Genomic DNA, 21,775 nt, shown 5'->3' on the forward strand with positions numbered 1-21,775 from the left:
CCCACCAGCTGAGAACCGTGGATTGGCCGTGGCAGCAGACTCCCATGACTGACACCTGCGCTGGCCAATTGCCTCCTTTCACAGGACCTGGGCCCCTCAGGGAAGCCAATAGGCAAGATGCATAGAGTGTGGAGGAGGGCCGGTCTGCAGGAGGCCGCTGCTGGTAAAGCCTGAGCTTAGTCGGTAGACCGAGCAACAGCATATTTTTAACCGCCTAACGACCGCCCGCCGCAGTTATACTGCGGCAGGCAGCCGCTCCTGCGCGAACCGCCATATGTATACATCGGTCATGTGCAGGCAGCTAGAGGGCAAGCGCGCCGTCGCCGGCACGCTCCCGCCACCGCTCTTCAGTGGGGAAGCTGATGCGTGGGACAGACAGCTATGACCATTCTTCTCCCTGGAATGATCACAGAGCTCCTGTGATCCTTCTATATAGGAACACAGATCTCTGTGATCATTTCACAAGCCACGCCCCCCCCCACAGTTAGAAACACGCCCCTAGGTACACATCCAGCCCCTTGACCACCCACAGTGTTAACCCCTTCCCTGCCAGTGTCATTATTACAGTGATAGTGCATATTTTTAGCACTGATTACTGTAGTAATGTCACTGGTCCCCCAAAAGTGTCAAAAATGTAATTTAGGGGTCCGATCTGTCCACCGCAATGTCGCAGTCCCGCTAAAAAGAAGATCGCTGCCATTACTAGTAAAAAAATTAATAATTAAATAAAATGACATAAATCTTTCCTGTAGTTAGTAGATGCGATAACTTTTGCGCAAACCAATCAAAACACGCTTATTGCGATTTTTTTTTTTTACCAAAAATATGTAGCAGAAAATTGGCCTAAAATTTAAAAAAAATTAGATTTTTACATTTTTTTTTTTGTGAATGTCATATAGCAGAATGTGAAAAATATTGTTTTTTTCCAGAATTTCGCTCTTTTTTTGTTTATAGCACAAAAAATAAAAATCGTAGAGGTAATCAAATACCACCAAAAGAAAGCTCTGTGGGAAAAAAGGACATCAATTTTATTTGGGTACAGCGCCGCACAACCGCGCCGAATCCCAAAATATTGGCTGGTCATTAAGGGGGGAAATCCTTCCGGTCCAGAAGTGGTTAAGGAGCACTCTTCTGTTACGGACAAGAGAAAAGATGGCGGCCCTGCTCACGTGCCATGGGTTCGCCATCACTGCGCTAGATGATTCTGGACGATCCCCAGCCAGGAAATGACTTACTGCAGCTTCTAATGCACATTATTGTGAGAAGCTCACAGTGTGCAGTGAAATCAGAGTAATAAGTTTTAGCTTTTTACTCTCTTTTCTATGTCTAGTAACAGACTGTTATCTCCGTTTTTAGACCCTTTTTTATATACGTTTCGGAAACGAAATATAAAAAAAATAAAAAGCTGGGGAAATATACTGGCCCCTTAAATGGAGATGCAGATATTCTACACTTATTATACATTATAATTGGATGCATTAATGGATCGGGGCTGCTGTAAGCCACCCACGTAGAATGAATAATGTATGTATTTAAGAGCTGTTAATAATTTATGCTGTGTGATTATGTGTGTTGGTATTTGTTATATGATGCTAGCAACAGACCATTGAAACGCTCTTATGTCTAGTCTGCCATCTAGTGGTGTAAATATGTATATCAACTTCCAGCTTGGCTTTCTAGGCTGGGATGTATAGTTACTGCAGGAATCCTTACTGTACAGCAATGTTTCTTAACCAAGTCAAGGCACCCTTTAAAAATGATGGACAGTCTCGAGGCACCCCATTCTATAATGTAAAAATGATTCTAGCTATCCACACAAGTAGGACACCCTGCGTCAGTATCAGTGTGCAAAAGTGTATTTGCTTTGGAAGAGTAAATCACCTATGACCAGTATTCCAATGTTTCTCTTCCCCCCTCAATTTCTCTCCATCACTCAGCTAATGTGACCCTAATGCTGATGGAAAAGGGGCATGGGAGGGTCAAACAAGGATGCTGTGCAGGCGACTGACATCCTCTGTATCAACTGATGATGCCATTGGTCGTTAGGATGCCGGCAGCTAAAAGGTTGTAATGGTGCCCAATGAAAACCTGTGGCTTTGTGTAACTAAAAGGGCAGCCTTCATCCACACGCCGGCTTCTATACAAATTTCAGGCATTTTGGGCAATTTGTCAAGGCACCCCCGAAGACACCTCAAGGCACCCCAGGGTGCCTGGGCACCCTGGTTGAAAAATGCTGCTGTACAGCAGATTTATATATATATATATATATATATATATATATATATATTTTTTTTTTTATAATATCATATATATATATATATATATCACTACCTGGGCACTTTGGTTGAAAAATGCTGCTGTACAGCACTGATTTATTTATTTTTATATATATATATATATATATATATATATATATATATATTTGTTTTTTTTATATATATATTTTTTTTAAATAAACACAGAGTGGTGTAGGGGTCCCAACCACAACCTGCCTGTAGTTTGCATGTTCTCCCTATGCCTGCGTGTACAGCACTGATTTATATATATATATATATATATATATATATATATATATATATATATATATATATATATATATATATATAATATATATAATATAAAAATATATATATATATATATATATATATATATATTTATAATATATATATATATGTATATATATACTGTATATATATTTATATATATATAATATAAAAAAATATATGTGTGTGTATATATATATATATATATATATATATATATATATATATATATATATATATTTATAATATAAAAAGAAATATATATATATATATATATATATATATATATTTTTTTTTTTAATATATATATTTTTTTTAAATAAGCACACAGTGGTGTAGTGGTCCCAACCACAACCTGCCTGGAGTTTGCATGTTTTCCCTGCACCTGCGTGGGTTTCCTTTGGGTACTCGGGTTTCCTCCCACACTCCAAAGACACGCTGGTAGGTTAATTGGCTCCTGTCTAAATTGGCCCTTCTATGTGTATGTATGAATGTGAGTTAGGGACCTTAGATTGTAAGCTCCTTGAGGGAAGGGACTGATGTGAATGTACAATGTATATGGAAAGTGCTGCGTAAATTGACAGCGCTATATAAGTACCTGAAATAAATAAAAAATATATATATATATATATACACAAAACCTGCGCCGTGCACTATATACTATTTGGATGGCAGTGCTTCCTTGCCTGGGTTTCCTCCGGGTAATACTAGAAATTTCCCCCACACTCCTGGAACACCGTTGGCTTAATTGGCTCCCATATAAAACTGGCTTTGGTATGATATTCTATTGAATGCCCCCCCCCCCCCCCCTCTGCCCTACCATCTGCCCCAACATCATATGTATTGCTTTGAGCCTCCAGGGAGAATGTAAAAATATAAATTAATTCTCTGATAATAAATGGTGTATTTTTCCAGTTAGAGCCTATTGTTGATGGCCCAGTAGGATGATTGCCCTGTGTTCTGTTCCAGCTTGTCCCAGTATAGCGATGAGAACATGATGGATCCATACAATCTGGCCATCTGCTTTGGACCAACGCTGATGCCCATCCCGGATGGGCAAGACCCAGTGTCCTGCCAAGCGCACGTCAACGAGGTCATCAAAAGCATCATCGTCAACCATGAATCCATCTTTCCCAGCCACCGGGAACTGGAGGGGCCCGTCTACGAGAAGTGCATGACTGTGGATGTGGAGTACTGGTACTGACTGACCCCAGAGCTGCATCAAGCATTAAAATGCAGCTTAATTATTATTTTTGTTTATAATTTAATTTATTCATTAAGCGATTAAATTAATTTCCCTTTACATTTTCAATTACATTTAATTTAATTTATTTAAATTCAATTTTAATTATTGTAAATGTTAAATTTATGTATTTAAATTTAAATTTAAACTTCCATTATTTATTTTTTTATTTGCATTTAATGAAAATTACATTAATTTAATTTAAAAAAAGCAGAAAGAATTATTCCCATGGGACTTTTCTGATTGGTGCTGGGTAAAATAATACACCAAATGTTTAAAAAATACAACATTTATTTCCTAATACATAAAAACAAGCACAGTTCAGTCTTTAGGTGCATCATCAAAATAGAATATTTTTTTTACATTTATTGAAAATTACATTTATTTAATTTATTCAAAAAAAAAACTGAACATATGCCCATGGGACTTTTCTGAGTGGTGCTGGGTAAAATAATACACCAAATGTTTAAAAAGTACAACATTTATTTCATAATACATAAAAACAAGCACAGTTCAGTCTTTAGTTGCAGTATCATAATAGAACAGAAACAACAATGTATATAGAGGGTACCAAGCATAAATGCTTGAACATTTAATTCCCTTTAGAAATGCAATGAATGTAATTATTGTAATTATTTAATTAATTTATTTAAATTTTAATTTAAACTTCCAATTTCTTTTATTTTTTTTACATTTATTGAAAATTAAATGTATTTAATTTATTTAAAAAAAAAACTTAACATATGCCCATGGGACTTTTCTGAGTGGTGCTGGGTAAAAAGATACACCAAATGTTAAAGTACAAAATGTTATTTCGGAATACATAAAAACAAGCACAGTTCAGTCTTTAGTTGCAGTATCATAATAGACCAGAAACAACAATCTATATACAAGGTACCAAACATAATTGATTGAACATTTAATTCCCTTTAGAAATGCAGTTAATTAAATTATTTTAAAAATTATAATTATTTAATTAATTTATTTTCATTTAAACTTCCATTTTATTATTATTTTATTTACATTTGATGAAAATTACATTCATTTATTTAATTTAAAAGAGCAGAAAAAATGATGCCCATGGGACTTTTCTGAGTGGTGCTGGGTAAAATATTACACCAAATGCTTAAAAATTCCACCATTTAGTTCCGAATACATAAAAACAAGCACAGTTCAGTCTTTAGTTGCATCATCATATTAGAAAAAAAAAAAAAACAATAATATATATACAGGGTACCAAACATAATTGCTGGTACATTTAATTCCCTTCAAAAATGCAATTATATTAATCATTTTAATTATTGTAATTAATTAATTTATTTACATTTTAGTTTAAACTCCCAATTTAATTCTTTTTATTTACATTTAATAAAAATGTTATTTATTTAATTAAATTAAAAAAAAAAAACACAGAAATAATTATGCCCATGGGACTTTTCTAAGTGGTGCTGGGTAAAATAATACACAATATACAAAATTTATTTCGGAATACATAAAAACAAGCACAGTCCAGTCTTAATGGTTAATTAAATTCAATTTCCGTTACAGCGACAGCCCACACAGTGAGCCGGGCGCCATTGAAGAAGGTGACCATGATAACGGGACCGAGCCCCACACAAGTGATGAAGGTAAGTGGGCAGACTGAATTTATTTATATATATATATATATATATCTATATATATATCTATATATATTATATATATATAAAATATATATCTATATTTAAAAAAAAAAAATATATATATATATATATATATATATATATATATATATATAAAAAAAAAATATATATATATATATATACCTATAAATATATACAGCTATGCAAAGGGATTTATTTAAAAACATGGAATAATAATATGTATTTCCTCATTATGCCATCTTTAATTTGAAGTGGAACTTCACTCTCTCAATCAACAAGAACTATTTTTAACCAATTTCAATCCCGGGCACTTTTACCCCCTTCCTGCCCAGGACAATTATCAGCTTTGAAGCAGTCGCACTTTGACAATTGCGCGGTCATGCAACACTGTACCCAAACTAAATTTTTATCATTTTGTTCACACAAACAGAGCTTTTTTTTTGGTGGTATTTATTCACCACTGGGGTTTATTTTTAATTTTTTTTTTTTTTTTTGCTAAATAATTAAAAAAAGACTCACAATTTTGAACAGGTTTTTCTTTGTTTGTTAAAAAAATTTTGCAAATAAATAATCTTTCTTCATGAATTTAGGTAAAAATGTAAATGCTACATTTCTTTATTAAAAATAACCAAAATCAGTGTATATTATTTAGTCTGTAGGAAAGTTATAGAGTCCACAAACTATGGAATATATCTGAAAATTGAACAATCTTGACGTACTGACGGCACAGAATCTCATTTCTTAAGGCCCAAAAATATCAGGACAGTACAAATGACCCCTTTTTGGAAAGTAGGCAGTCCAGGGTATTTAGTAAGAGGCATGGAGAGTTTTTTGAAGTTGTCCTTTTTTTGTCATAATTTTTTGGAAGATTAAGAAATGTAAAAAAAAAATCTATAAATGTTTTTTTTTTTTTTTTACATACTGTCACCAATGCTGTAAAGCATCATCATATAACTGGGGTGGTGGTGAGCAGGGACACTGACTGGTGACAGTATGAAAAAAAAAAAAAGAATATTTTTTTTTCATTTGTTTTTTTTTTTTGACAATTTTTTTTTTTTTTTTTTGACCAGAGCAATATAATGTTACTATAGTAACACTGTAATACTCTGGGGTAGTGATCTTTTTTTTTTTTTTACACATTATGTTTGCATATAGCAATGAATTTCAGGACATCACTTCTAGTTTACTGGGATGTCAACTGCACCATTTTTTGAAAGTATTAAAAAATGGCAGATCCCTCCATAAAGAGTACCTGTCACCTGCCTAGTGCTGTCACAGGGATGTTTAAATTCTTTGTGACAGCAATAAAAGTGATAAAAAAAAAATAAAAATAATTTAAAGCAACAGTGTAAAAATAAATAAAATAATAATTAAAAAAAAAAGAAAGTAAAGTCGAGCGCCTGCTTCAGTCCCGCACGCACACAAACAGTGATTGTCCCACACATGTGAGGTATGGCCGCGAGCGTCAGATCATGGGGAGTAATTCTACCACTAGACCCCCTCTGTAGCTATAAGTTGCTAACCTGTAAAGGCTTTTAAAGCTTCGCCAATGGATAGTAAAATTTACGTCATTTTTTGCTGCTACGCGGGAGTGTGCAATTTTAAAGCGTGACATGTTTGGTATCTATTTTCTCGGCATGACATCATCTTTTATAGTTTACAAAAAATTGTGTTATGTATTGTGTTTTTTTTTTGCATTTTTATTTTAAAAGTCTGTTTTTTTCCCCCCAAAATTATGTTTAAAATCACAAATACAAGTGCAAATACAATGTGATATAAATATTTGCAACCACCAATTTATTCTCTACGGCCTCTGCTTTAAAAAAAGATATATAATGTTTGGGGGTTCTAAGTAATTTTCTTTCTAAAAAAAAAAAAACGAATTGTTACATGAGAACAAAAAGTGCCAGAAAAAGCCTGGTCTTCAATTGGTTAACTAATCTTCAAGCCTAAAATGATTTTAACCAGTTCTGGATCGGAAGGATTTACCCCCTTAATGACCAGGCCATTTTTTGCGATATGGCACTGCATTACTTTAACTGACAATTGCGCGGTCGTGCGATGCTGCACCCAAATAAAATTGATGTCCTTTTATGCACATAAATAGAGCTTTCTTTTGGTGGTATTTGATCACCTGTGCGATTTTTAATTTTTTTGCGCTATAAACTAAAAAAGAGCGACAATTCTGAACAAAAAAAGCTTTATTTTTTACTTTCTGCTATAAAACATTCCTAATAAAAAAAAATTTAAAAAACAAAATTTTTCATCATTTTAGGCAAATTAGTATTCTGCTACAATTTTTTGGTAAAAAAAAAAAAAAATCCCAATAAGTGTATATTGATTGGTTTGCGCTAAAGTTATCATGTCTTCAAACTAGGGGAAAGATTTATGTCATTTTTATTTATTTTTTATTTTTTACTAGTAATGGCGGCGATCAGCGATTTTTTTTTGGCGGGACTGCGACATTGCAGCGGAAAGATCGGACCCCTAACTGACATTTTTAAACATAGAAACATAGAATGTGTCGGCAGATAAGAACCATTTGGCCCATCTAGTCTGCCCAATATATCTAAATCCTATGAATAGTCCCTGGCCCTATCTTATATGAAGGATAGCCTTATGCCTATCCCATGCATGCTTAAACTCCTTCACTGTATTTGCAGCTACCACTTCTGCAGGAAGGTTATTCCATGCATCCACTACTCTCTCAGTAAAGTAATACTTCCTCATATTACTTTTAAACCTTTGCCCCTCTAATTTAAAACTGTGTCCTCTTGTGGTAGTTTTTCTTCTTTTAAATATGCTCTCCTCCTTTACCGAGTTGATTCCCTTTATGTATTTAAAAGTTTCTATCATATCCCCTCTGTCTCTTCTTTCTTCCAAGCTATACATGTTAAGGTCCTTTAACCTTTCCTGGTAAGTTTTTTCCTGCAATCCATGTACTAGTTTAGTAGCTCTTCTCTGAACTCTCTCTAGAGTATCTATATCCTTCTGGAGATATGGCCTCCAGTACTGCGCACAATACTCCAAGTGAGGTCTCACCAGTGTTCTGTACAGCGGCATAAGCACTTCTCTCTTTCTACTGCTTATACCTCTCCCTATACATCCAAGCATTCTATCATTCTGCTGGCATTTCGTGCTGCTCTATTACATTGTCCTCCCACCTTTAAGTCTTCTGAAATAATTACTCCTAAATCCCTTTCCTCAGATACTGAGGTCAGGACTGTGTCAAATATTCTATATTCTGCCCTTGGGTTTTTACGCCCCAGGTGCATTATCTTGCACTTATCCACATTAAATTTCAGTTTCCAGAGTTCTGACCATTCTTCTAGTTTTCCTAAATCCTTTTCCATTTGGCGTTTCCCTCCAGGAACATCAACCCTGTTACATATCTTTGTGTCATCAGCAAAAAGACAAACCTTACCATCGAAGCCTTTTGCAATATCACTTATGAAGATATTAAACCAAATTGGTCCCAGTACAGATCCCTGAGGTACCCCACTGGTAACATGACCTTGTTCTGAATGTTCTCCATTGACTACAACCTTCTGTTGTCTGTCACTCAGCCACTGCCTAATCCACTCAACAATATGGGAGTCCATGCTCAATGACTGCAGTTTATTGATAAGTCTTCTATGTGGGACAGTGTCAAAAGCCTTACTAAAATCTAGATATGCAATGTCTACTGCACCTCCACCGTCTATTATTTTAGTCACCCAGTCAAAAAAATCTATAAGATTTGTTTGACATGATCTCCCTGAAGTAAACCCATGTTGTTTTTCATCTTGCAATCCATGGGATTTAAGATGTTCCACAATCCTATCCTTTAATAGGGTTTCCATGAATTTGCCTACTATTGATGTCAGACTCACTGGTCTATAGTTGCTCGATTCCTCCCTACTACCTTTCTTGTGAATGGGCACGACATTTGCCAATTTCCAATCTTCCGGGACGACTCCTGTTACTAATGATTGGTTAAATAAATCTGTTAATGGTTTTGCCAGTTCACCACTAAGCTCTTTTAATAATTTTGGGTGTATCTCATCAGGACCCTGTGACTTATTTGTCTTCACTTTAGACAGCAATCTTAGAACGTCTTCCTCTGTAAAGACACATGCATCAAACGATTCATTAGTCATCCTTTCAAGTGGAGGTCCTTCTCCTTTTTCTTCTGTAAAAACTGAACAGAAGTATTCATTAAGGCAGTCGGCTAGCCCTTTATTCTCTTCTACATACCTTCCGTCCTTTGTTTTTAATTTAGTTATTCCTTGTTTTAATTTCCTTTTTTCATTTATATATCTGAAGAATGTCTTATCCCCCTTTTTCATAGACTGAGCTAGTTTTTCTTCTGCCTGCGCTTTAGAAGTTCTTATAACTTGCTTGGCCTCTTTCTGCCTAATCTTGTAGATTTCCTTATCTTCATTGCTCTGGGTTTTTTTATAATTACAAAATGCTAGCTTTTTATTTTTAATGATTTGGGCCACTTCTGCTGAGTACCACAGTGGTCTCTTCCTTTTTTTGCTTTTACTGACAAGTCTAATGCAATTTTCTGTTGCCTTCAATAATGCACTTTTTAAGTAGTCCCATTTCTCCTGGACTCCATGTAATCCGTACCAGTCTGATAAGGACTCATTTATGACTAATTTCATTTTTGAAAAGTCTGTTTTTCTAAAATCTAAAACTTTTGTTTTTGTGTGGTGTGACTCTTTCACAGTTCTTATATTAAACCACACTGACTGGTGATCACTGGATCCCAAGGTTTCGCCTACAATGACATCATATACCGAATCCCCATTTGTGAATACCAGATCCAAAATGGCCTCCCTCCGGGTTGGCTCCTCAACCACTTGTTGCAGAGACAACCCCAGTAGGGAGTTTAGAATATCTGTACTCCTGGTAGAACTTGCTATTTTGGTTTTCCAGTTTATATCTGGAAGATTGAAATCTCCCATAATGATAACTTCTCCTTTCATTGTCATTTTAGCTATTTCTTCAACTAGTAGATCATCTAGTTCTTTGACTTGACCAGGTGGTCTATATATCACACCTACACGAGTTACTGCATGATTAGCAAACTGCAACGTAACCCAAACTGACTCTATGTTGGCACTTTTGGGGGGACCAGTGACATTACTACAGTAATCAGTGCTAAAAATATGTACTGTTAGTGTAATAAGTAGGGAAGGGGTTAACCTAGGGGTCGATTGAAGGGTTAAATGTGAACCTAGGGGGTGTTTCTAACTGTATGGGGGATGGGCTTGTGAAAAGATCATAGAGACCTGTGATTCTATATAGAAGGATCACAGGACCTCTGTGATCATTTCAGAGAGAAGAACGGCAGGGGAGGGGTTAACACCAGGGGCAATCAAAGGTTAAATGTGTCCCTAGGGGGTGCTTTCTAACTGTGGGGGGATGGGCTTGCTGCATGAACACAGAGACCTGTGTTTTCAGAAATAAGGCACACAGGATCCCTGTGTTCATCATTGACAGAACAGCGGTCTGCTGTGTTTACAACAACAGACCACCGGTCTGTCTCCACGGGGAGCGATCGCGGGTGCCCGGTGGCAATCGCGGCCCCTGGACCAGCTAATTAGCTTTCCCTGTGACGAAAGGGCGCGCGAGCGTGTCCCCGGTGGTGCGCGCCCCCACTAGCAGTCCTCAGAAGCGACGTACAGGTACGTTGTTTCGCGGGGAAAAGCAAAATCAGTCCTGGTAGCGAAAGGATTAAAATTTTTGGAGGGCCCTGCTTTAGGAAGCTCCAGTAGGTGGGTCGAAGGATCAGTTGGGATATTGAAGAGAGAAAGGCATAGCCCTCTCACCAGCAGGGGAAGATCTGCAGGCAAGTCACATTGAGGCTGGGTGTCACTGTATGTGATGGGGGTTGTGGAGGGGGGTTAAGGGACTCCGAAACTGACTTGGTGGCCCTAAAGGGGCTGAGGTTTCTGGAGGGGGATGTGGAGTACTGTGGGAGGTTGGGGATTGCTGAGGGACACAGTTAGAGGTTGGGGGTACAGTGCAGTGGGTGGCTATGCAGCAGACTGGGGGGCACTGTTGAAGGCTGAGGGCTCTCAGAGGGCCTAGGGTCTTAGTGGGCCACTATGGTAGGTTGGGGGCACTATGGTAGCTGGGAGGCTTTGAGGAAGGTTAATGGATCTGCAGCTGGCTGGAGGCCTGGGAGAAGGGAGGCCACGGCCTGGCAGTTGGCTAGGGCCGTTGGTTGAGGCTGAGAGTTCTCAGAGGGCCTGGGGTCTTAGTGGACCACTATGGTAGGTTGGGGGCACTATGGTAGCTGGGAGGCTTTGAGGAAGGTTAACGGATCTGCAGCTGGCTGGAGGCCTGGGAGAGGGGAGGCCATGGCCTGGCAGTTGGCTAGGCCCGGTGGTTGAGGACCATTGATATTTAGAGCCCACCTCTGAGTTACATCCCCAGCACAGATTACGGGTAAGTGGATATGAGGGATGAAGATCTCAGGTGTATTACGTACCAATTTTGTAAATCTGAATTGTGTTACCATAACTGTAGTCCTCCCCAAAGCTAATTACAATTTTTCTGTGTCTTGCCCTTCTAGAAGTGGAGCAGATTGAAGCCATCGCTAGGTTTGACTACTCCGGTCGCACACCACGAGAATTGTCCTTTAAAAAAGGGGCGTCCCTGCTCCTCTACCACCGAGCGTCGGAGGACTGGTGGGAAGGCCGGCACAATGGAGTGGACGGTCTGATACCCCACCAGTATATCGTGGTCCAGGATCTGTAAGTAACTGAGAACCAACCACTTGTTCGTGATCACATGAGCAATGAATTGACCCCTGCCTGTAATCACCTGACCTCCCCAGTATCTCATCACATGACCAGCCCATAGTCCCACTTAGTCCATCTAGGCAAATTGGAACATCTAGAAGATAATCCATACGGAGCATGGTCACCTCTGGTCACTATGATTCTGAGAATTGTGTTTGAAATTTCCCACCATGCACGCAATAAGATCTTTCTTTACATCCTCTCTCTCTCCAGCGATGACGCCTTCTCGGACAACTTGAGCCAAAAAGCGGACAGCGAGGCAAGCAGCGGGCCCCTCCTGGATGATAAATCCTCGTCCAAGAATGACATCCAGTCACCCACTGAGCACCTACCAGAGTACAACTTTGCCGGAGTCTTGGGCAGGTAGGAAACCAACAATGGATGTGTGTACACCCGAGGGCCCAGAAGGAAGAGGGGCCTATCAGGGGAGTAGAGGGGAAGCCTCATAGGAGAGTTAGATGGGTGTAATGGAGTAGAAGGTCCCTTAATCCAAACAAGGGTCAGTGGGAACACAGACCATAGATAAAAACCTCACAGTTGGTCTATCCCTTCTACATTCCAGGTTTTAGTTGGAGTTGGGCTTGTAGGTTATTTTTGTTGTGAATCTCCCACTGACAAGAATGATGAGACATAATTCCTGCCATTGACACCAATGGTGGGGTGGGGCACTGTTCCTCCTGCTGACACCAATGATGGGGCACTATTCATCCCACTGACACCAATGATGGGACACTATTCCTCCCACTGACACCAATGATGGGGCACTATTCCACCCACTGACACCAATGATGGGACACTATTCCCCCCACTGACAACAATGATAGGACACTATTCCCCCCACTAACACCAATTATGGTGCACTATTCATCCCACTGACACCAACAGTTGGGCACTATTCCTCCCACAGATACCAATGATGGGGCACTATTCCCCCCCACTGACACCAATGATGGGGCACTATTCCTCCCACTGACACCAATGATGGGGCACTATTCATCCCACTGATACCAATGATGGGGCACTATTCCTCCCACTGATACCAATGATGGGGCACTATTCCTCCCACTGACACAAATGATGGGGCACTATTCCTCCCACAGACACCAACAGTGGGGCACTATTCCTCCCACAGATACCAATGATGGGGCACTATTCCCCCCCACTGACACCAATGATGGGGCACTATTCCTCCCACTGACACCAACAGTTGGGCACTATTCCTCCCACAGATACCAATGATGGGGCACTATTCCCCCCCACTGACACCAATGATGGGGCACTATTCCTCCCACTGACACCAATGATGGGGCACTATTCATCCCACTGACACCAATGTTGGGGCACTATTCCTCCTACTGACACCAATGATGGGGCACTATTCCATCCACTGACACCAATGATGGGGCACTATTCTATCCACTGACACCAACGATGGGGCACTATTCCTCCCACTGACACCAATGATGGGGCACTATTCCTCCCACTGACACCAAAAATGGGGCACTATTCCTCCCACTGACATCAATGATGGGGCACTATTCCTCCCACTGACACCAATGATGGGGTACTATTTCTCCCACTGACACCAATGATGGGGCACTATTACTCCCACTGACACCAATGATGGGGCACTATTCCTCTCACTGACACCAATGATGGGGCACTATTCCTCTCACTGACACCAATGATGGGGCACTATTCCTTCCACTAATGCTAATGATTGGGCATTGTTACTGACACCAGTACATTTTCTTCTCCCACTGGCCACAGTCCGGCCCCTCTAAAGTCTGAAGGATAATAAACTGGCCCTTTGTTTAGACCCCTGATCCAATAGACCAGATAGGCAACCCAGCAGCCAACTGCAGGAGCTCCCGGCAGACTGACTGCTAATAGGCTTTGCACTGTCAGCCTGCTATAGGAAGTGCTGTTACTGGCAGGATCTCCTGATAAAAAAACTTTTCCATAGTGTCAAAAAAATGATTTGTTTAATAAAACTATTCAGTGAGAAATGATGCCAAACAAAATGAAAAATAGATTTTGGGTTTATACATGTTTTTTCTCTCTTTATTTCAGGGTTAGACTTCGTTCTGACGGAGCCGCTATACCACGCCGGAGAAGTGGGGGTGAAAACCATAGCCCACCTAGGCCTCTTGGCCCTTGCATTGACACGCCTCCACGAGCGGCCGCCTGTCCTAGCAGTCCCCACAAGTTGTCCCTGAGCCGCGGACGCGTGGACAGCCCCGAAAAGCGCAGGTTGGGGACATTTGGAAGCGCTGGGAGTATCAACTTCCCCGAACGGAAGTTACTGAACGATGGGATATGCCTGCGTTCTGTGACTGGAGGCACGAGGCACAGCAGCCTCGGAGACCACAAATCCCTGGAGGCAGAGGCTCTGGCTGAGGTAACATAGAGGATATTTGCCAAATAACTTTTTTGCGTATTATAACTACAATGCCTTGAAAAAGTATTCATACCCCTTGAAATTTTCCACATTTTGTCAACCAAAAATGTAAATGTATTTTATTGGGATTTTATCCCTACGGACGAAGACTGGGATCCCATTAAAGTTCATGTGCGTGTAAAGGCAGGCGTCCCAATACTTTTGGTAATATAGTGTAGGTACCCAACGGATAACTCATAACAACCACATGTGAATAAAGTTGTAGAAATAATGCACTTTCCTAAATAGAACTGTTGAGTCGACATCCCAATATATACAGTGCCTTGAAAAGTATTCATACCCCTTGAAATGTTCCACATTTTGTCATGTTACAACCAAAAACGTAAATGTATTTTATTGGGATTTTATGTGATAGACCGACACAAAGTGGCACATAAGTGTGAAGTGAAAGGAAAATGATAAATGGTTTTCAACATTTTTTACAAATAAATATCTGAAAAGTGTGGCATGCATTTGTATTCACCCCCTTTACTCTGATACTCCTAACTAAAATCTAGTTGAACCAATTGCCTTCAGAAGTCACCTAATTAGTAAATAGAGTCCACCTTTGTGTAATGTAATCTCAGTATAAATACAGCTGTTCTGTGAAGCCCTCAGAGGTTTGTTAGAGAACCTTAGTGAAAAAACAGCCTCATGAAGGCCAAGGAACACACCAGATAGGTCAGGGATAAAGTTGTGGAGAAGTGTAAAGCAGGGTTAGGTTATAAAAAAAATATCCCAAGCTTTGAACATCTCACGGAGCGCTGTTCAATCCATCATCGGAAAATAGAAAGATTATGGCACAACTGCAACCCTACCAAGACATGGCCGTCCACCTAAACTGACCGGCCGGGCAAGGAGAGCATTCATCAGAGAAGCAGCCAAGAGAGGCCCATGGGAACTCTGGAGGAGCTGCAGAGATCCACAGCTCAGGTGGGAGAATCTGTCCACAGGGCAACTATTAGTCGTGCGCTCCACAAATCTGTCCTTTATGGAAGAGTGACAAGAAGAAAGCCATTGGTAAAAGAAAGCCATAAGATGTCCCGTTTGCAGTTTGTGATGAGAAGCCATGTGGGGGACACAGCAAACATGTGGAAGAAGGAGCTCTGCTCAGATTAGACCAAAATTGAACTTTTTTGCCTAAAAAAAAGTAAAATGCTATGTGTGGCAGAAAACTAACACTGCACATCACCCTGAACACACCATCCCCACCGTGAAACATGGTGGTGGAAGCATCATGTTGTGGGTATGCTTCTCTTCAACAGGGACAGTGGCGGCTGGTGCTCCATGGGCCGGGGGGGGGGGGGCGTCCGGCACCCTGCACGTAGATTAGGGGGCTAGACGCATGGATAGGGGGGGCGGCGCTCCTGCGCCCCCAATCCACCAGGCGCCACTGGACAGGGAAGCTGTCTGCAAAAGACTTGAGACTGGGGCGGAGGTTCACCTTCCAGCAGGACAATGACCCCAAACATACAGCCAGAGCTACAATGGAATGGTTTATATCACAGCATATTCATGTGTTAGAATGGCCCAGTCACAGTCCAGACCTAAATCACATTGAGAATCTGTGGCAAGAGCTGACTTCTTGTTTGTGTTTGGCAAAACACTTGTGTTGCACATATTGAATTTGTGTTTATATTTATGTCACTTGTGATTTAATATTTTGTTTCGCGCAGCAGACTATCAAATTTTCAGCATTATATTCAAAATCAGGTATTTGGATCTTTGGTTGCAGCTTTACGTTGTTCACATATCAGCGCACCCTTTTATTTATTTAAGAGCTGACAGAGCTTGAGCTATTTTGCAAAGAAGAATGGGCAAAAATGTCCTTCTCTAGATGTGCAAAGCTGGTAGAGACATCACCAAAAAGACTTGCAGCTGTAATTGCAGGGAAAGGCGGTTCTACAAAGTATTGACTCTGGGGGGTGAATACAAATGCAGCCACACTTTTCACAGATTTAGTTGTAAAAAATTTTGAAAGCCATTTATTATTTACCTTCCACTTCACAATTATGTGCCACTTTGTGTCGGTCTATCACATATAATCCCAATAAAATAAATTTACGTTTTTGGATATAACATGACAAAATTTTGAAAATGACAAGGGGTATGAAAACTTTTCAAGGCACTGTATAAAAGTAGCTCAGTAATTTTTCTTTTTTAAATTCTGTGTCCTATTAAGTTGCAGCCATTCACTTTCCCTTTAAGGGCTTCTTTGTCTATCTTTCTCTTTAAAACAAATGTGCTAGCGGTGAATGCTACCGCTACACCCAAATTTCTCATTATGTAACCTCCCTAAAAAACAAGAGCGACATCACTACCTCCACGCAAATGGAATTTTTATGTCGCATGGTGGATAAGCAAAAGAGTTACATATCCTCGATCTATAACATGTTGCATGATGACGAAACTAAACTACCGTACATGCTCCGCTGGGAGGAAGATCTAAATGATGACTTAGACCGAGCTGAATGGAATACCCTGGCACAATCTAACTCCAAATCCATCCTCAACACCTCTTTAATAGAGGCCAACTACAAGGTGTTCCTTCGCTGGTACATGGTCCCGGTCAGATTGGCGGCGGCAGTTCGTACCGCGTCCCCCGACTGTTTTCGGGGATGCAGACAAGCGGGCACGGTATTCCACACTTGGTGGACTTGCCCGAAAGTAAGACGCTTCTGGATCCGCACATACAATTTGATCTACTCATTGACGCAAGTCAATCTAGTTAAATCCCCCCAACAAGCCTTATTGGGTGGGCGGATCAAGTGGGAGTCTAAACCCGCTAAGCGCCTTATAGCTTTTATATTTACAGCGGCTAAAATTGCGATAGCCCGCTCCTGGCGCTCGCCGGTTATACCGCTGGAGCTGCTCAAAGCCAAGCTGACGTGGATCATGATAAATGAACGGATGGTGGCGCTGCTTAACGATAAAATGCGCCAGTTTGATAAGACGTGGGACCCTTGGCTCAGATATTTGGCAGGCCCCCATTGAGGGGAAGTGCTATTGGCCCACACGGGAGCTGGGGTGAGCGAGGTGACCTGCTGGGGGTGGACGGACCTGGGCGCGGACGCCCCCCTACCCTCTTGACCCACCGCTACTAACTCCCCTTCCCTCTCTTTCATTGCTATTGCTTGGGCCCTAGTGGACCACTTACCCCCTTCTCTCTTCCCCTTCTTTCACCCTTTGCTTCCCTTCTCTTTGCTCACTTCTACCTTTTCTATTTTTGTTTTGTTCTCCCTTTTTTTTTTTTTTTTTTTTCTTTCTTTCTTTTCCTTCTCTTCTCTCTCCCTGCTTCTTCGTTCTTACTCATTACAGTGCACTGCCGGAAAGCCGGTGCCCCCCCCTCAGTTTAGGGTGGGGGGCCAGGGCCGGGGGTCTGGGGCCTCCTCCCTCCTTGGGCGCAGTGTGTTCCCTTGTGGGGCGCCGGAGGGGGTGGCTCGGGCCCCTGGCCAACCTGGCGGCCGATTCAGGCTGCCATTCTTACCATTACTATGTTTCTGTTGCGTTTTTTCTTTTATTTTACACCGGCTATATCTGTATCAGTTGTGCCTTGATTTATATTATGGGATGTTATGCTATCCTTGAGATATATGTTTGAGCCTTATGGGCGTAAATTGCACTGTTGTACACTTTGTTTACTTTTTGAAAAACTTTAATAAAAATATTGGAAATTAAAACAAATGTGCTTTCATGAGTGTTTTACCTGTTTTATTAAGTGTCCCCAAAAATGAGAAAATATTATTCCTGTGTCCCCAGTGGGGCAATCTGCTCTCACTTCCTGTCTTTCTGATGGCTGTGGCACCAGCATAGGAGGTGAGGGAAAAGGAGGACAAAAAGTCAAAAAACCAAACAAAGGTTATACCCCCTTATCCATTCAACCATACAAGGTTTTACTTTCTCATCCATTGAGGAACACAGGTATTCAGATACAGTCTTATACTTCCACCTACAGAAAGATCTGAACACTAGCAACAATAAAATGTTGCGGGCCAGCCCAGGATAGCCCTTCCTTTACCCAACATGCTTCATTTTTTTGCTTGTGTCCTAGAATGACGGATGTCTTTTTTCCTTCAGCACTGCTGAGAAAAGTCTAATTTTGCTGTCCTTTTTTATTCAATTTTATTCTTGAATTTTTGTTTTTATTACTTTATTGACCACATCTGTTTGTGGGCCTTTTCTTCCCTACATGGGAAATGGTTGTTTTTATGCCAGTTTTTTTCTAGGTTTTGTTTAATCAGCTTCTTCCTAGTTTTGCTCGTTCAGGTCGATGCTCCCTTACATATGGAGTCATTCCGGCTTGAAGGTGATCTTTTCTATCCTAGTCACAGGATCGGGTTGATTCTCCATGTCCACCCTCTGCTCATGTTGATAGGTTCTCCTGTCTAGTAGGGCAGTAGTCCTCAACCCTGGTCCTCAGGGCCCACTAACAGGCCAGGTTTGCAAGATAACTGAAATACATCCCAGGTGATATAATTCGCTTTTCAGTGATTGCAGTACTCTAGTCTGCATCTCCCCAAGGTAATACTTAAAATCTGGCCTGTTAGTGGGCCCTGAGGACCGGAGTTGAGGACCACTGTAGTAGGGGACCACTTTATGGTGACCATTCTATCCTGGTCTGAGCACCAAGATGTTTCTCCATGTCCTCCCTCTGGTCATATTGACGGGTTCTCCTATCTACTTGGCGATTGCTTGGTGGTTTCCTTGTCTATCCTGGCTATAGCAACAGGTCTCCTCCTTCTGGTTGTGTTGACAGATCCTCCTTTCTAGTAGTGGACTTGGTCTTATCTGGTTTCTGCTTTGGAAGTTTGTCCTCCTGGCAGCTCATGGACTTCTGTCAGTCTTTAGTTAGGTTTTGTGCGCTAACACTGTTACTTAGGCTTTTGCTCTTTGCCCAAACCATAGTTAGGCAACTTTTGGCAATCCCAATGGAATCTAAAGTCCTGTATCCATCAATGGATGGGAAAGAAAATGGGATTTTTGTACCTACTGTAAAATCCTTTTCTTGAAGTCTATTGAGAGACACTGGTCCCTTCCATTTGTCTTCATGCTCATAGTACTGCATTCAACAAACTGAGGCATGTTGGATAGAGAAGGGGTTATCCTGGGCTGGCCTATGGATTTTTTTTGTTGCCAGTGTCCAAATCCTCCTGTAGGCAACAGTTTAACCCAAAAGTAGCTAAAATTCTTTGTCCATCAATGGACTTCAGAAAAACTGCATCCTAACTAGGGATATTACTTCTCATGTTCTGATCTGGGGTCTGAAGAGGTGTCAACAGGAGAGAAAGTGAGGGGAAACCTCTCAGACTATAATACAATTCTGAAACAAATTCTAATCATTCCCTATGAGAAAAAAAAATAATATGTTTTAGTGGAGTTGGTAGGTTGCTTTACATGCTTATACAGTATATTGTAGTTAAGTTTAGGTACGATAATGCAAATTATGCTACAGCAAAAATCCTAAAGAAATCTCACCTTACCCCCCATTATTATTTTGTGACTTTTGTCTCCATTGTAGGACATTGAGAAGACAATGAGCACAGCCCTCAATGAATTACGTGAACTGGAACGTCAGAATACAGCCAAACAAGCACCGGATGTTGTCCTGGACACTCTAGAACCTATGAAGAATCCCACCCTTGGAACCCCTAATTCTGAGCCAGTAAGTCCCCTGCACACCATCATGATACGGGATCCCGATGCTGCCATGCGGAGGAGCAACTCTTCCAATACCGAAATGCTGACCACTTTCAAGCCAGCGTTGTCTGCTCGCCTGGCTGGAGCCCAGCTCAGACCCCCACCAGTAAGGCCGGCCCGGCCGATGGTCCAGCACCGATCTAGCAGCAGTAGTAGTTCTGGGATGGGAAGTCCAGCCCTTACGCCTACGGAAAAAATCTTCCCCAACAATTCTTCTGAAAAGTCAGGGACCATGTGACCATCTCTACTGGGCCTTGATGGGAATCCATTGTGGCAAAATTAAGGGAGGACACTCTGTGGAATTTATAACCCGTCAAACTCATCCACATGTCCTGAAGGCTTCTCTTGATCACCTCTCATTAGTTGCTGGTAAAAGATCTCCATTGTCGTACATCTAAAACAGGATCTCATTCCGCTGTGTCTGCATTGTATAAGTGCCGTTCATCTCAACCCTTCTCTATGAAAAAAAGCTCATATTCATGTGTCCTTCAGATTGCCTTAAAACTGCACTCCCGGTTGGGTATGTCCAGTCCTGTTTCTGTTTTAGGCCTCCATGTCTCTTGGTTCCATCTCAGGCATTCCTAAATCAAACAGGTGTCAAAGATGGAACTCCAATTTACAGTTCTGGGCTGTACCTGAGGATGTTTTTTTTTTTTTTGGCTCCATTTGCTGGAAGCTTTCACCTAGCAGACTCAAGATGTAGATCTTTTTTTGAAGGAATCAGACCGAAGATCGCTTTCATCCCAATATGCTCAGTGGTCACCATCTTGTTCTCTGATGGAGTTCAAATATGGTTTCCTAACGGGATGTGGATATTTCCTGTGGTTTACGATTATGCTGTACTCCAGAGCTTTTCCCCTACGAGGGGTTCAGCTGCTCCATTTACTATGAGCAATATGTAACTTTGTACATAATTACTCCGAAATGTTAGTCATGTCATTAACCTTGTTTAGGCCTCAGGCCTAGCTGTTATAAATATATCTATACATACCTATATATAGTAGTGAAATTTATGTAGGATAATGTGAATTATGCTTGGACTTAAACCATGAAAAGGCTGTTTTTTTGTTTTTTTGCTGTCACTGGAAAAAGGTGTATACAGTGTGTATATATAGTACGAATATACAGTACGAAAAGCCGTTAGATCTTACCTCAGTGGCTTTTGTCCTCACGTTTACCCATGATGCTCTCTGGGATTTTAGTTGCGCCAATAAAATGTTTGTGTGTAGTGCGTGCGAGGATTATAACTTGCAGGGCATTCCTCAGAATATTTCCACTATAGCAGGACCAGGGCGATGGTACAGAGCAGTGCATGATGGGAGTTAAGATTCAAAAACTGTTTGAGGGCCACGGGTAGACAATATTCATAGGACCTATGTGGTTTGCAGCATTGAAACTCTGAGCCAATTTT

General features: G+C 40.8%; 1 protein-coding gene across 2 annotated transcripts in view; it reads left to right on the forward strand.

The window, feature by feature from the left end:
* The window catches only part of SRGAP3 (SLIT-ROBO Rho GTPase activating protein 3), a 173,215-nt gene extending 151,855 nt beyond the window's left edge, over window positions 1-21,360 (forward strand). For both annotated transcript variants that reach the window (XM_082264941.1, XM_082264942.1), the window contains exons 17-22: window positions 3,514-3,741; window positions 5,336-5,415; window positions 11,999-12,179; window positions 12,441-12,590; window positions 14,301-14,628; window positions 20,186-21,360. In XM_082264941.1, coding sequence (XP_082121067.1) covers window positions 3,514-3,741; window positions 5,336-5,415; window positions 11,999-12,179; window positions 12,441-12,590; window positions 14,301-14,628; window positions 20,186-20,602 — 1,384 coding nt within the window. In that variant the 3' untranslated portion in view covers window positions 20,603-21,360. The remainder of the gene's footprint in view (window positions 1-3,513; window positions 3,742-5,335; window positions 5,416-11,998; window positions 12,180-12,440; window positions 12,591-14,300; window positions 14,629-20,185) is intronic.
* The last annotated feature ends 415 nt before the right edge of the window (window positions 21,361-21,775 follow it).

The sequence above is a fragment of the Pelophylax lessonae genome (assembly GCF_965119305.1).
Source record: "Pelophylax lessonae genome assembly, chromosome: 8".
In the NCBI taxonomy this organism is placed as follows: domain Eukaryota; kingdom Metazoa; phylum Chordata; class Amphibia; order Anura; family Ranidae; genus Pelophylax; species Pelophylax lessonae.